The sequence below is a fragment of the Ctenocephalides felis genome, unplaced genomic scaffold (genome assembly GCF_003426905.1).
Source record: "Ctenocephalides felis isolate EL2017-DRISC unplaced genomic scaffold, ASM342690v1 CF-g0.4_SCAFFOLD_03570, whole genome shotgun sequence".
NCBI classification, from domain to species: Eukaryota; Metazoa; Arthropoda; class Insecta; order Siphonaptera; family Pulicidae; genus Ctenocephalides; species Ctenocephalides felis.
In genome coordinates, this window is record NW_020539724.1 from 21,103,222 (window position 1) to 21,118,786 (window position 15,565).

A 15,565-nucleotide genomic window follows, 5' to 3' on the forward strand; every position below is an offset into this window, starting at 1 on the left:
ATATTACAAAAAATCGATTGGAGTGAATTATTTATTTATTGTTCAGTCATATTATTAATTATTGGCAGTTAATCTCATTTATTTCAGATGTTTTAAAATATCTTATAAATAACCATCTAAATTTATTTTACAAAAATGTAAATATGAATGTAATTTAATTTTGAAAGAATTTAAAACCAATGACTTTGATTTAAACTGAGAATTAGCAATTTAACATGATAATTTCAAACCTATTTAAAAATAACTAATTACCTTAATCATACAATTAAGTATTATGTTTCACAATCTTCACATGTCATAATATAATATTCAGTTTTTTCAAATACTTCTTTCAATATGTTATTGATGTATCAATTCCAAATTAATAATAAAATAAATATATGTTTTCTGTCATCTCTTCAAGCATATTTTATAAATATCCACTGGTGTTTTATATTTTGTGCCACTCTGTGGAAATGCAAATCTGGTCATTTTTGATATTTCAAGTTGTAAGTTTCCTGAAAATATACAAGTCTAATAAATAAGATACACTTGAACCACTGATAAATTTAAGCTAAATAATTTCCAATAAATTTAACTCAAATAATCCTTGATAAATTTAACTCAAATAATCTCTTATAAATATAATATCAAATAAAATCTTCAAAATCTTCAATTAAAATGAAGTACCATCTATGTAATAAAAAAAATAATTAATTAAACTTAAGTAGAAAAGTAAGTAATTGTGTGTAAGTATTAAAGTAAGTAATTATGTGTAAGTATTTAAAAATTCTACTATTTTTACATTTTGTTATTAATTACCTATTTTGTTGACAAAATTCAAAATTGTATCTTGATTTCTAACTGTGCATGCAATATATGCAGTACAATTATTTTTTCCATTTTTCATCAATAATAATTTAAGGCAGTTGCACAAACATGGAATGATACTTGGATCATAAACTACATCAGCAGCAAGAATTAAATCTATATCTGAAAACTCCTCCAAATAATCTGTGTCTTCCCATAATAAATTTACTACACCTGAAAATACAATATTCTATAATAGTAATGAATAATTATAAAGACAAAATTGAAGAGAATAAAAATTTCTCATACTTAGCTCATTATCCTCTGGACTTCTCCATGTTTTTATAAATCTTGTATCCACATCATTCATTTTGTTCTCGGTGCAAACAGTAAAATTTGTAAATTCCAAGTATTCATTACGCTGATCACTAAAATTCAGTGCAATATTTTCACTTAATAGATCAAGCACTGATTTATGGCAATCAGAAACATAGTATTTTTTTGGTTCACAAATTGTCCATAAAAATAGTGCTGTTAAACCTATGCCAGCTCCAAGTTCAAGAATCGTTTGATTCTTTACTAAATTTGAATTTTCTATAAAATATTCTGCCAAAGCTTGTGATGCCTATAAAATAAATAAACAAAATATTAGAATGAAATTCTGAACTTGGATACATTGATACTATATAAAATTCATCCTTAGCATATATGGTTTTTTATAGGTTTTAATAAAGATTTTAAAAAGAAATTAAGTAAATATAAATGAATAAATAAAACATAAATTGATAATCAATTTTATATTATTTAGCAGAATTTCATCAAATATATTACACATTCAGTCAATGCTTAATATATATATTTCCTAATTAACTTAATAATAAATAAATATATTAAATTTATAATAAAAATTGCAATACCTCCCAACTGCAAAGGCCAGTTGTTCCTTCTGATACAAAACTTATTGATTCCTTAATAGTAATAATAGTTTTTAAACCTCCTTTATCTACTATGTAGTGTTTATAAGACTTTTTATCACAGTTTTCTTCTGTATTTAATCTACAGAAATTGGTATATAAATCATCGTGTACTTCGATATTTTGTTTCTCGAGTGTAGATATGATAGTTCGTAAAAAATTTCGTTGATAGTCTTTTTTAATAAGATATTTCTTGACTAATGGATGTAATACTGTTGAATTTAATAAAATTTGCTGATTGTCCCATGTTATGTCTTTCAACAAATCCTGGAATAGTAAGCATAAATTTATTTAACAATATTCATAGTAATAAGAAATATATTACTTGAAAATATTGTATTATTATTTATTATAGTCTATTAAACTATTCTATATTAAATAAAATATTCCATATTAAATAAATATTATGAATATGATGCAGTTGAATTTAGTAAAAAAAAAATATTGTATAAGCAAAATAGTTTATTAATAAATTAATGATGTCCGAAATTATACGTTTTTCAATAAATCCAATTGCAATATTTCTGTGCAATTTTATCCAAAAATATATAAACTACTTTGAACCGATTTATTATCTTCTATATATATATAATATAAATAAGTCGGGTTTTCCTTCCTGACGAAATAACTCCAGAAAGCATGAACCGATTTCGACAATTTTGCATTCGTTGGAAAGGTCTCGGGCTCCGCAAGGTTTATAACTAAGGAAATTAGTGGTGCATGGCATCGTGCCCTAATGCAAATTGGAACTTCACGCACTGGAACTTCTCGCACCGTAATTAAAAATTCGAGTAATGATATTAGTGAGAATTATCAGAATTATGCTTAGTTAAGTCAACGAGCAATTCTTGCCGCAAAGAATAATGATGTACACGCACTGAATTTCACCATTCAATCAAAAATTGCTGGCGATTTGGTGACATACCAATGATTCCGACTGGTTTTCCGTTTGACTTTAAACGATTGCAATTTCCAGTTTGCCTTGCGTTCCCAATAACAAGTCGCAAGGCCAGTCGCTTAGTGGTTGCGGGATAAATTTCAAATAAATTATTTAGAAAATCATTGTTTTTCACATGGGCAGTTATACGTTGCCTGTTCACGAGTTGGGAAACCATCCGCTTTGTTTGTGTTAACGTCAGACCAAAAAACAAAAAATGTGGTTTACTAAAGAGCACTTCAATGAAACGGATAATTTGCGGATTCACTTTCATTTACTTAGAAAAGTTCAACTAAAAAACACTCCATTTTTGTAATCGAAATAAATTCATTTCTGTTGTATAATAAAATCAAATTTTTTCTATTCAAATATAAAAAAAAAAAAACAAAAAATTCTTCATCTTTCTCACGAAACCATCTGGTGGCGAAACGGAGTTCGTCGGGTTTTCTAGTTACTTATAAATTAGTTCAAAGTATAAAATGTCTTAATTTATAAAATCAGTTAATTTATTTTCAAATTGGTTGTGATATTCAAAATTTGAATCAACACCATTTATAAGAGTAGTCAGATTATTATATTTTAATTGTTATATGCAATGAATGTTATAGCATTCAAGTCAATACAGATCAAATTTTCTCTTACAAATGATGTGAATGCTATAGCAGAATACATAAAAAATGAGGTTCAACTATTTATTTACTATTTATTTTGATCTGCAGGAGGTGAATGCCATTGTCGGAAGCACTCTCCTGGACACAGTGGAGGTTTATGTGTACAATCCTGGCACCGGTGTGATGTGAATTTAATTATTTTCTGCCTATAACAGTACTTGCATTTTAAGAAATACGTTTTGCGCTTGTAATTTGGCGGCAGCGGGATTTTTTCCTGATAGTGTGCATTTTGAAGAGCTGTTGTTGGATTGTACCTAACATGTGTTTGTGGATTAGCATTTTCAAGCACAAAGTCACGTCCATTTGAATTATGAGGGATTTTTAAAAGCGTATTTATTAACTGGTCTCGAAAATCGAGATAACTAATGTTTGAATCATTTATCTTTTTATAAAGGTAATAAGAATTCCATACTGAGATATCTAGTAAACGGAATATTACTTTTTTGTACCATCGGATAGATTTTCTAGGTGATGAATGACATGTTGTCATCTGATCATATCTGTCCGGCATGTTTGCATTATATTGGGCTACTTCTATCGGTTTTGTTATCCAAGTACCATGTTTATTCTGCACAATAATTAATTCAGGATGAGTTTCTGTTGTTATACAGAGTACATCCCGTTTGTCCTTCCATTTACTAACATACACATTGCCTTGTCTTCTCCATATGTGTTCTCCTCTCTTCAATCTTGTTTGTATTATGATTTTTGGATTCCCTTTGCGATTGGTACGTAAAGTCCCAGTGGTATGAGTTTGAAAACCAAGTAATTGATTACTCAGTGCAACACTAGTGTAGTAGCTATCCATAAATAATGAATAGCCCTTCGATAAATATGGTTTCATTAGATTCATAACCACAGAATCCACTGCAGACAAGCAATGAGTATCCTTTGATACTTTGCCTTTATATATTTCTACATTAAGAGCATAACCATCATGTGTGCAAAGTTCGTAGAATTGAATCCCATAATTATTTTTCTTTGATTTTATAAGCATTGTGGACTCATCTAATGATAAATTTTTTCCAGGCTTATATGCAGCTTGAAAAGAATTATTTACAAGGTTCAGAAAATCAAAAACCTTAGGTAGTCTCTCATTTGTTGTTATGGATTCACAGTTCAAACAACGCAGCAGCTGTTCAAATCTGCGCCCCGCCATTGATGCCCCAAAAATTGGATGGTAATATAAAGGGTTGCTTGACCAGTTAGAACGGACGTCTGGTGTCTGTATTTGAGACTGCAGCAAACACAGACCAATAAATACTTCCATTTCATCTAGGTTTGTTTCCTTGAAGCTCTGTAATTTGGTCCCATATTTATTTGTACAACTAACAATTGAATCCATTATTTCTTGATTCCAAATTTTATCGAAAATGTCCTTCAAAGTTTTACAGTTAATAAGAGTATCGGGTATACCCACTGAAGACGAATCAAAGTGAAAGTCTTGAATATCTGCTGTATCTTCACTCCATGGTGTATCTGTGTCAGGTGTCTCATTTGCAATATTGATATCAGCAGTATCCTCCGAATCAGAAGATGATGATGTTGACAATTTCTTATCATTTGAAAGAAATGAATTAGGGGTACACTCTCCTGTATTTTCATTCAACTGTCGACCTCCTATCACAAGAATCTTCATCAAATTCATGTATTCTTTTATTTTCAAGTATTTGAATAATACACTAACCTGTATCTTCATCTGAATCAGTATCGCAGAACACTTCCAAAATCTGTCTACGCTTCTTATATGAATACATTTTTAAAGTAAATCAAAAAACTTCTGTTGTACAATGTATTTGCATAGACAAATATGTATAATATAATATATTGTGTATTTAATTTATAATGAATATAATATTATGTATATGTGATGCTTCAATCATATATTACAATTTATTGTCTAGGGCTTCTATTGTCAAATCTAGTGCACAATGCAGATGCTATAGCATCCACGTCAAGTGTTGCGCAAATTAGCACATACACATGGAAAAGATAACACGAAAATACCTAAAGAATCAATTTCTTTATTATCTTGACAGGTATAATAAATACAGAAACGCAATGTTAGTGACAAGATAATTGACTTTAAAATTCGAATGCTATAGCATCCACGCCATTGTGCATCACAAATTATAATGAATGCTATAGAATCCACGTCAAATATTACGCAAATTGGTAGATATACAGGTAAAAGATAAGATAACACGATAATATCACAAGAACCAGTTACTTAAGTTAATAGTTATTGATAATTACAAAAACATAAGGTTATTATTTAAATGCTATAGCATTCATGTCATTCTGCATCACAATGATAATGGATGCCATAGCATTCACGTCCGCGAACTTTGACTTACAAATAGAATGGATACTGTTGCTAATATGTCTTATTGTTTCAAAACTTATAAATTTTAGAATTAAGTTGTATATAAAGAATTCTTTAATTTTTAGTTTAATTTGTCTCAAACAAAATGGTTAAGGTTCACAATTGTTTGATAAATTAAATGTAGAATCTACGATTTAAAAAAAAAAAAACAACTAATAATGTAATCCTAAACAATTTAAAATATAATATATTCAAGAAATTATAATAATGAAATATAAACATGAAACCTAACCTCAAAAAAATCACCAGTCACAGGTTCGCCTGATAGAAACTGTTTTTGCACCCATGAAATTAATTTATAAACTTTTTCATCATAAACTTCTTTCACATTCATTTTTATTAAACTTGTTATGGATATGTAAAATATTAAAATTTGCACTTCTTAATTTAGTTTCAACACAGAACTTAACAATCATTTGTTACTTTATAAATCTACTAATTTAAAATCTATTAGTTTTAGTTTAATTTTCTAGTTATTTAAGAACCTTTTCATTATTAGTTTTGTTGGAAAAATTATGAAAACTATATGTAAACACTTGCCGAATAAAATAAATATGTAAAATGTTTGACACAAAGATATTTTATCTCACCACGTGTTTGGCCATTTTTTGACATATCCATAAAAAAAATTATATATGAGAATTTATATAAGATTCTTATTCCTAGACAATATACTAATTGATTCTTATTGGACTCCTATTTCAAATTAGTTTCAAATTTGAAATTCAACTATTATCATTAATTAAAAACCGAATTAATCTAATATTATTTATAGTGCAAAACGTTATTTATATTTATTTGTATAGAATTACACTTGTAGTGTCTGTAAATACACAACAAAGGATTGTAATAAAGTATTAATTATTGACAAATTTCTATGAATTCGTAAAATGTGTATTACAAATGCATGCAAATGCAAATATAGACAATCTTAATAATTCAACATTATAGAATTTGTTTAATTCAACTAAGAATTTCAATTAATATGTATACACATTATAAATTATTAATTTACTATGCTGTTACAAATACTATACTGAAAATAACATGCAGTACAAGATTTTAAATATTTTTTATTCAAAAACAATCCCATACATGTCTTACAATAAAAGATACACAAATCTGTTTTCAAAATATTAAATAAAGATAAAACATGTTAAAATATTTCAATATATTAGCCTATTTGCACACCTCTATATAAAATCAATAAAATCGGATATAGAAATAAAATTCAAAAAATGTATATAATACAAAACATTTCCTTTACTTGGCAGTATACAACAGTGCTGATTTTTCATGTACTATTTATTAATGCATACTGAACTTAACATTTCATTGAATTAAATTATTTTACAAAATTATTTTACAAAACATTACTTTACAAGTTTTGCAAATAGTTTTAATATAATATTCAAAAAATAACATTATTTTTTATGCAACATAGCTATATTCATCACTAGAGTTCTGTTTGCGTTCAATATATTGCTTGTCTATTAAAGATTCTATACATTTCTTAATCATAGCAATATTGGGATTGAAATTGACTTTTGATTGTGACAATACTTCTTGAATAAGTGCATTGTGCTTCAGGACTTTACGGGATTTCATAATTCTGACTATAGCAGCCTGTATAAACATTTTCCTATCATCTTCAACAGCTGTCATCGTATGTTCGACTTCTTGCGGAGTATCACGTTGCAATGCTGCTGTTATTTTGAACTTTGTGCGTTTATTGGAGTATTCGAGGTTTAGAGAAATTTTAGAATTGCTTACTAGTTCTCCGTCGGTACTCACTAGAAGTAATTTGGAATCTATAAGACTTGAAACATGCTTTTGTAGAGTATCACTATTTAATTGTAGAGCTTCTTCAATATCCTTATACAGCAGTGAATCTGTTTGTTCAAATAAGAACAAAATTGCCATTTGATAAGTTTGCATAGTTATTATGTAAGTTTTTTTTAAATATGACAATTTTATTTCACAATTGCATAAACTATGCAACCAATTCAATTTTCTACCGCTGAAATGGTTGTGATAGAAGCTTTCAAATATCTGCATGGACTTTTCTAGTTCTTGCGGAACTGTAACTGCACATTGAGTTTGTGTTTGACCTAAAGGCCATGCCCCTGTTTGTAAAACAAGCATGTACATATTTATACCTAAATCCAGATTGTTGTCTTTGATGTAATTCTGAAATTTAGCATTCAAATCACTAGATATAGACATATCTGTAAACATGCGATGTAATTTATTGGTAAATTCATATCCACAAGCTTGCTTCAATCGATCTATCATAGCTTCTTCCGAATCCATGCTATGGGATTGTTGATGTATCAAACGCTTAGCAAGCATCCTACTATAAAATTTCTGAAACATGTCTTTGTCATCTATATATTTGAATATGGTGATGCTAGCTGTAAGTTTTTCATCAATTTCTAACTCCGATATACCCTTTGAAGATTTCTTAAGAAGACTATCACAGTACTTAGAGAGCAATTCAGGACTTCTGCAAGGAGCTCTTTCATTAATTCTAGCATTAATTACTGTTGCACATGCCTTATCCATGGCACTGCAAAATAATTGATCATTCGAAAATACTTCTAAAATCATTTGCTTATATTTCTTGTGAATCTCCAACATCTGTTCCACAAATTGTACATGTATATTATCCCCTTTTAGCCCTGAAAATATTCTCATACCTTCTTGTTTGATGTGCTCATTTAAAGTAGCAATTAATTTAGACAAACCATTTTCTATAGGTTGCAAAAGAGTGTACATATTTTTTAGATCTGTTTTCTTTTCTTGAGAAACCATTTCATATACTTCACTGTATAGGAAGTCTTTATGTTCTAAAACCATGCACTCCTCACTCTTGCGTCTCAATTTAGGGTGTGTACTGGTGTGTATATAAACTTGAGTACATATTACTTCTTCATGAAGTTTTTGAATAACTTGTTCCATATATTCACTAACTGTGCAGTGCTGAAGAAGTTTTGAAGCTTCCAGTTTGTAATGTTGTGCACAAGCATCTAAGAAAGTAATCTCAAATACTTCACGATATAGATTTAAATTACCTTTCTTCTTATAACCTTCTACTTCCACAAAGCTATTGATAACCGTTTTTAAATTCTTCCTCTCCTCGCTATTTAGTGAACCGGTTCTGGCTCGATCAATTCCTTGGAGACAAAAGGATAACAGGTAATCTTTTAAAGGCATTATCATATGCCATTTCCACAGATCCAAACCTAATTCTTTAATTTCCATTTTATCATAATCTGTTGTAATTATACTACCATATATAATTTCGGCTTCAGATTGTTTCTGCTTTTTAATGTGTTGTGTGTTCAGATATGAGTATAGAATATCAAGAAACTTAATACCATTCTCATAGTTCGACCACAGCTTAGAATATTTAGATAACAAAGGAAATTCATCATTTGATTCACTAGTAACCAAAAGCTTGTTATTTTCTGTGAGAATTTCTGTTCGTAGAAGATCTATTACATGATTTTTGAGTAATAATTCAGTCTCTGTGTACAATCTGTCGGCGAAGGGCTCCGGATTCGCAGTGCACAGCGAATAAACAACACTAAAGCTGCTATGCCAGTCTTTGATTTCAACTCTTTTCAAAGAAACTATATCTTTTACTATTATTTTTAGACCCGCCCAGATCTGATCGAAATCCACACTTTTGGGCTTCAGCGACATTTTTAATTAATATATTTGGTTTGAATTGAACTATCACAGACCGTGCATAATGTATTTTAATTATTTTGTTCAACATTAAACTCGCAAGTAACCTACATCTGAATGTCAAGGTACTGACAGCTTTGAAGATATTTTAGTGGTTCGCCAATAATATGTCAAATATGCAAATTGCAGAAAGAAAATGTAATCATTTAACAATACATGTAAAATAGTGATCGAAAATTAAATCAGTAAAAAGTATTTTGACATCATAATGACAATCACAATCTATTAATACATTGTCAGTGTGACATCTGTTGGTAATATTGGCAACGCCTATTTAACTAACGAACAATTTATGAATTTAAATAAAATGTTGAGAATTATATATAATATAATTCAATATAATTAATATAGAATATTCAATAGCATTTATGATCAAACCTTTTTTTATAAATGAGTAATACCTTTGATTAATATTCTTGAACCAATATTTTATTTAAATAATCCCATTAATTAACGCGTATAATACAGTATCAATTAAAGTAAAACTGTTTGAAAACTAATTCTGCCATACTTCAGTATGGTAAAATGCGAATTGGCATTTTAGCATTTCTATAAGTCCATAAATCTGTAAATATATATTCTGTAAGTAAATAAATATATTTAAAAAATAACTTACAAGAACCGACATATCCCATTACTTGTGTAAAGTTTGTACCTTAAAGTTTTAAACATTCAACAATCTTAATATTTTCATTAACTGTTTTGCATATAAATAATAAATTCTTATTCTTTAATATATCATTTTTGAACTAAATTGAAGTTTCTCCAAAACTATTAGTGACATCTATCATTCACAAGCTGTTTAAAATGTATGCGCGGGAACTATTTGTCATTTGACATTTTACAATTGTGGTTATCGCTAACTGTTGCTGTTGTTTGGTTATTTAGTTTATAGTTGTTACTTTCATTACTTATAATTATTTGAATTTGAATAGTATTAATCTAATTAGTATATTTTTATTTCATGGTGATACAATTGTATTAAATACTTTAAAAGCACTAAAATGACTTTAGGAAAGTTACCCTCATCAAATCTGCCATGGTAAAAAATATTAAATTTATTGTACAACTTTTAGGAATGCAATAAATTACTACAATTATTGTAATTTCAGGGTTGAAAAATATCGACCAGCTAAGCTTGATGATTTGGTCTCTCATGAGGAAATTATTAAAACAAGTAATGCATTTTTATTGTTTATTTTTATGCCAAGTCTTGCTTATATTTGCCTGATCAAAATATGTGTAAATAGAGTCTCAAGTATAGAATATTGTTAATTATATTTTCTTTTTTAAATATTGTACATTTGTTGATAATGCTGGATTTTTGACACATGTTTAAATAATTGAACCCGATTAACTGTTAATGATGTCTAATGTTGATTGTTTATGGCCTGAAAGTGGTCTTCAAAATATGGTTGATCATTAATTAGCTTTGCAAAAATAAGACTATTTTCAAGATGTTTCATAATCCAGTATATTTAGAATTTTGAAGCTCTGCACTAAACAAATGACAACTATTGATTGTAATAGTAATTTTGTTCTTAATATGAGATCAAAACTTTTCTTTTTATGATATCTGATTCTAAATAACGCTTGCCTAAAAGAAACCTGGATAAGAATCTTTATAAACATCACATAGAAATTATCTTCTATTAACCATGATTTTATGTTTTTGACTATTGATTTAAACAGAATAGTTTTTTGACACATATTTACCATATTTCTTACTAATTATTTGATTTGTTATCTTAGGTACATGTATATTTCCTATGATTATTATATTTTTATCTATTTCAGTCAATAAATTCATTGATGCTGATCAACTCCCACATTTATTATTCTATGGTCCTCCTGGTACAGGAAAAACAAGTACCATTTTGGCATGCGCAAAACGTCTATATACACCTGCACAGTTAAATTCAATGGTACATTTCAATATTGACCATTTATAAAATTTGATTTGAGTAACTCGTATATATTTCTAGGTACTTGAACTAAATGCTTCTGATGATAGAGGTATTGGGATAGTTAGAGGACAAATTTTAAGTTTTGCATCAACAAGAACTATTTTCAAAGGTATGGAGTGTAAATTTTTTTCATGAATTTGTGTATAACATTCAATTTAATTCAACTTTATGCATTACTATTTCTGTTTGGTATATTTAGGTGGATTTAAGTTGATTATTCTTGATGAAGCAGATGCAATGACCAACGATGCACAAAATGCACTCAGAAGAAGTAAGTTCACAATGGTATTTACCAAATACATATATTTTAATTGACAATTAATTATAACTAAGTATTGTCTTTTTTCAGTTGTCGAGAAGTATACAGAAAATGTTAGATTTTGTATTATATGCAACTACCTTAGTAAAATTATACCAGCTCTTCAATCAAGATGCACTCGGTTTAGGTTTGCACCATTGGATAAGAATCAAATTGTTCCACGACTGAATCAAATTGCTGAGTTAGAAAAGTTAGTGAATAATTTATTAGATTTTTTTACAAAGATTAGTTGTATTGTATCAAAATTGTCTTTGTTTTAGAGTTAACATGACAGATGATGGAAGAGAAGCTTTATTAACACTTTCTGGTGGAGATATGCGTAAAGTTTTGAATATATTGCAAAGTACATCAATGGCATTTGATGTTGTTAATGAAGAAAATGTAAATATTTGTTCATCAAATATCTTAATTTATAAAATACTTTGATCTACTAATGTGGTATAATTTTTTAGGTGTATACATGTGTGGGTCATCCAATACCAAATGATATTTCACATATTGTTCGATGGCTATTGAATGAAAAACATTTTAAGGAAACATATAACAGTATCCTTTATTTTAAATCTTATACACACACTCACACCCTGAATATATATATGGAAATATATATCCATATTATTATAATAATAATAATTATTATTATGCATGTGGTCATTACATTTAATTTACCTCTATTTTTTCTTCTTTACTATTTACTCTTCAGACTTCAGTTTTCAATTTCCTTTCCTTTAATTTTCCTTTCTTAAGCAATCTTCTCAATATAGGTCCGATTCAGTTTCCTTTTCTTTTCACAACAATATCTGAAAGAGTTCTTATCTCTCATACTGCAAAGTACATTTTAATTTGTTACTATATAAAATTCTTTAACAAGTTATACAGATATTCAGGAAATAAAATCTGCTAAAGGTTTAGCTCTTAATGATATTTTAACTGAAATCCACCGGTTTATAAAACGAGGTATATTTTTTCACATACATGTTATAAATGCTAAGACATTCCAAAATTATATTCAAATACATTTTTTTTTACAGTCGAACTGCCGAATCAGGTGTTGGGTGAAATTCTAATAGATCTGTCTGAAATAGAAATGCGTTTGGAAATGGGTGCAAGTGAAAACGTGCAGCTATCAGCTCTTATATCGACTTTTATGGTTGCAAGAAATAAAGTTATTCCTGATAATGAATAAGTGAATAAGGATGATGAATATATTTGATTATGATATGTTTTTATTTAAAATAATAAATGTATTTTTTTTATAAGACTTATTACTTTTCTTTATGCTTTCACAAAACTGTTAAATATTTCTTTTTTTCTTATTACAATGATATCTTATATATTTATGCGGATATAGGATTCGTTACAATATTAGAATCTTGCACTTATTTTATAAAAAAATTAATATTTAGAAATTGTGTATATATATATAAATAAATGAAAATAATGTATATATATATATATATATATATATATATAAACTAGTGGGGTGTATGGCATCGTGCCTTAAGGCAAATTGCTGGAACTTCCCGTACCGTAACAAAATGTTCGAGGAATACTGAATGTTTTCAAATAAATTATTCTAAATATTGTAACATTGTCTAATATTTATAAGAATTATATAAACTGGAATTGCAAAGTTGAAATTATTTGTTTGAAGTATATGAGAACTATAGTCAGAATTAAAAGTAAAATCTGAATTATTTTCGATTTACAAAAAAAAATTTCCGGGCAAAAAAAATTGGTTGATAGTTACTTTGAAATATATATATATATATATATATATATATATATATAATTATTTAAAAGATTAGAAAAGTTAAACTTACTTCAAATTTGCCATTGTAATGCTGACATTTTGCGAAATCATTATACTAATTAAGCGTAGGATGTATTAAGTGTAGGATTTGATAATCAGCAAATGCCAAAATCATTAGCCTGTTAATCCAGAAATAGCAGCATCTTTGAAAACTCGCCGATAGAAGTTTAATGTGATTCCTATAATTGAAAGATATTTGAGATATTTCAAATCTAAATCATCATTTTGATATTAAAAAATTTGTATATCACCTACTGCCAAAATAGAATCATCTCTTAATTTAACTGCTTTATGTTCAAAACATTATGAAATTAAGAATGATGTTTATTCAAGATTTCCTTCATGGTTGAATAGATCACTTTAACCAAATGATTCAGTATCAGATAAAAATATTTCTTGAGATTGTATCCATTCACTTCTTCTCAAAGATACAAAGGCAACTTGCTTTTTACATCATTATAATGTTCACTCTCAGATATTTCATCTTTCTTATTACTTATTCAAGATGTCAACAGATTGTTTCAAATCTACTTCATCAATAGGAGCATTGCAAACTCGTATCATGCTTTATATTAAGTACAATATTGTAGAATTCGATAATCCAAAGAAGTCAGTAGCAAACAAGCCTAGCCTGTTGGTGATCTAAACTTCATATATCAGCTGCTTTAATAACTTCCTGACAGAAGTAAAGTGCTACCTAAACATGAAAGATATATGAGATATTCATCTCAGTATATTATATCTATATAATACATTGATGAAATGATCTTCTATGTTTTGTCATGCTTAGGTGAATTTCCACCATAGTATATTATTTCCTACTATAGTATATTATAATTTTACAAGTATAAGTAAGTACTTTTTTATCAGATTCACAAAAACTACCATAAATACCCTCCAAGAAACAGAAACAAATCCTACTGGGTATAGTAGTATATTCGGTATGCCAGGCTTATATATAATTATAATTATAAGCTGCTACTCCTAAGTGATAGAAATCAAATAAAATAAAAAATTTGAAATTTTGATATATCTAGTAAATAGTGCACGGCCTAATACATAAACTGGAAGTTTTTGTGCAATATTTTTTCCAGTGATCAACTAGTTTCATCTCGATTTAGCTACTTAAATTAATTGTAGTATATTCAAATATAAAATATTCGAAAACTTTATTTCATTTACTGTCAGGATAGGATCATCTCTCAATTTAACAGCTCTATCTTCATATCTTTTTGAAATTGAGAGTGATGTTGATTCAAGATATCTGCTTCAGATCAATAAAATTTTCAATAAATAAGTATATGTTAAAAATTAGAATACTGTGCTGCATTTTTGCAATGTAATCTACTTTAGAGCAGTACTTTCCTGAAGAATTATTCATTAATATAAAATAGTCACTTTGCAAAAAAGATCTATAGACTTACGATACAGGCGACGTGATTGTCTTTTATAACCCCCCTTAGTTGGTTATATTTTTTCCTGTATTCAATATGTTTCTCCATTATTCTCCTTTTAATTTATAAACTGGCTTCATGAGTAATGCGCAATTAGAATTAATTAAAAATCACAACTACACCAAAAACTTTAATAATTTAATCTTGATTGAGATGCATTCTCATCAACGGTCACACGTTAAATGATTTTGTAGCTGTCAAATTGTATCCGGCGCCCAGAATGCTCTATACTCTTCTTTTATCGAGATAGCGAGAAAGCGGGGCCAACCAATCAAAAAGCAGGATGAAATTTGTCAAGAAACCAGGACCGTATTTTAACATTTTTTAAATAAATATCTAAATTAATTTAAAATTCATTATAATAATTTCACTCGCTCAGATAATACTTATAAATGTATTTTCATTATTTAAATACGCTACGACTAACTAATAACAACAGGATATTGTAAATATTAAATTTTTGAGAAAATATTGACGGAAGGTCAAAAATTGTCTTATATAC

General features: G+C 28.0%; 3 protein-coding genes across 3 annotated transcripts; 1 reads left to right on the forward strand and 2 right to left on the reverse strand.

Annotated features, from left to right (window-relative positions):
- Positions 1–382: 382 nt before the first annotated feature.
- LOC113383264 (protein-lysine N-methyltransferase EEF2KMT-like) lies at positions 383–6,229 on the reverse strand. Its single transcript, XM_026621515.1, has 5 exons — positions 5,990–6,229; positions 1,707–2,030; positions 1,099–1,414; positions 802–1,023; positions 383–497 (listed from the first exon to the last, which is right to left on the reverse strand). The coding sequence occupies exons 1-5, from the start codon at positions 6,089–6,091 to the stop codon at positions 391–393; spliced, it is 1,071 nt and encodes a 356-aa protein (XP_026477300.1). The 5' UTR covers positions 6,092–6,229; the 3' UTR covers positions 383–390.
- Positions 6,230–7,188: 959 nt separating this feature from the next.
- LOC113382947 (cullin-2-like) lies at positions 7,189–9,717 on the reverse strand. The gene has a single exon (XM_026621202.1). It carries the CDS (start codon positions 9,463–9,465, stop codon positions 7,189–7,191), a length of 2,277 nt encoding a protein of 758 aa, XP_026476987.1. The 5' UTR covers positions 9,466–9,717.
- Positions 9,718–10,375: 658 nt separating this feature from the next.
- Positions 10,376–12,986, forward strand: LOC113382991 (replication factor C subunit 5-like). The gene is made up of 10 exons (XM_026621250.1): positions 10,376–10,552; positions 10,623–10,687; positions 11,308–11,435; positions 11,496–11,586; positions 11,677–11,748; positions 11,827–11,986; positions 12,057–12,177; positions 12,249–12,342; positions 12,676–12,753; positions 12,828–12,986. The coding sequence occupies exons 1-10, from the start codon at positions 10,515–10,517 to the stop codon at positions 12,980–12,982; spliced, it is 1,002 nt and encodes a 333-aa protein (XP_026477035.1). The 5' UTR covers positions 10,376–10,514; the 3' UTR covers positions 12,983–12,986.
- The last annotated feature ends 2,579 nt before the right edge of the window (positions 12,987–15,565 follow it).

What these genes read in the sequence shown, in the direction of transcription:
- LOC113383264 (XM_026621515.1), bottom strand. Translation starts at nt 6,091, where the DNA reads ATGAATGTGAAAGAAGTTTATGATGAAAAAGTTTATAAATTAATTTCA. An exon ending in TGACTGGTGATTTTTTTGAG is followed by an intron (nt 2,031 to 5,989) that starts GTTAGGTTTCAT and finishes TTACTATTCCAG; the next exon opens with GATTTGTTGAAAGACATAAC. An exon ending in TCCAGAGGATAATGAGCTAA is followed by an intron (nt 1,024 to 1,098) that starts GTATGAGAAATT and finishes TTGTATTTTCAG; the next exon opens with GTGTAGTAAATTTATTATGG.
- LOC113382991 (XM_026621250.1), top strand. Translation starts at nt 10,515, where the DNA reads ATGACTTTAGGAAAGTTACCCTCATCAAATCTGCCATG. An exon ending in CCCTCATCAAATCTGCCATG is followed by an intron (nt 10,553 to 10,622) that starts GTAAAAAATATT and finishes TTGTAATTTCAG; the next exon opens with GGTTGAAAAATATCGACCAG. An exon ending in CTGCACAGTTAAATTCAATG is followed by an intron (nt 11,436 to 11,495) that starts GTACATTTCAAT and finishes ATATATTTCTAG; the next exon opens with GTACTTGAACTAAATGCTTC.
- LOC113382947 (XM_026621202.1), bottom strand. Translation starts at nt 9,465, where the DNA reads ATGTCGCTGAAGCCCAAAAGTGTGGATTTCGATCAGATCTGGGCGGGT.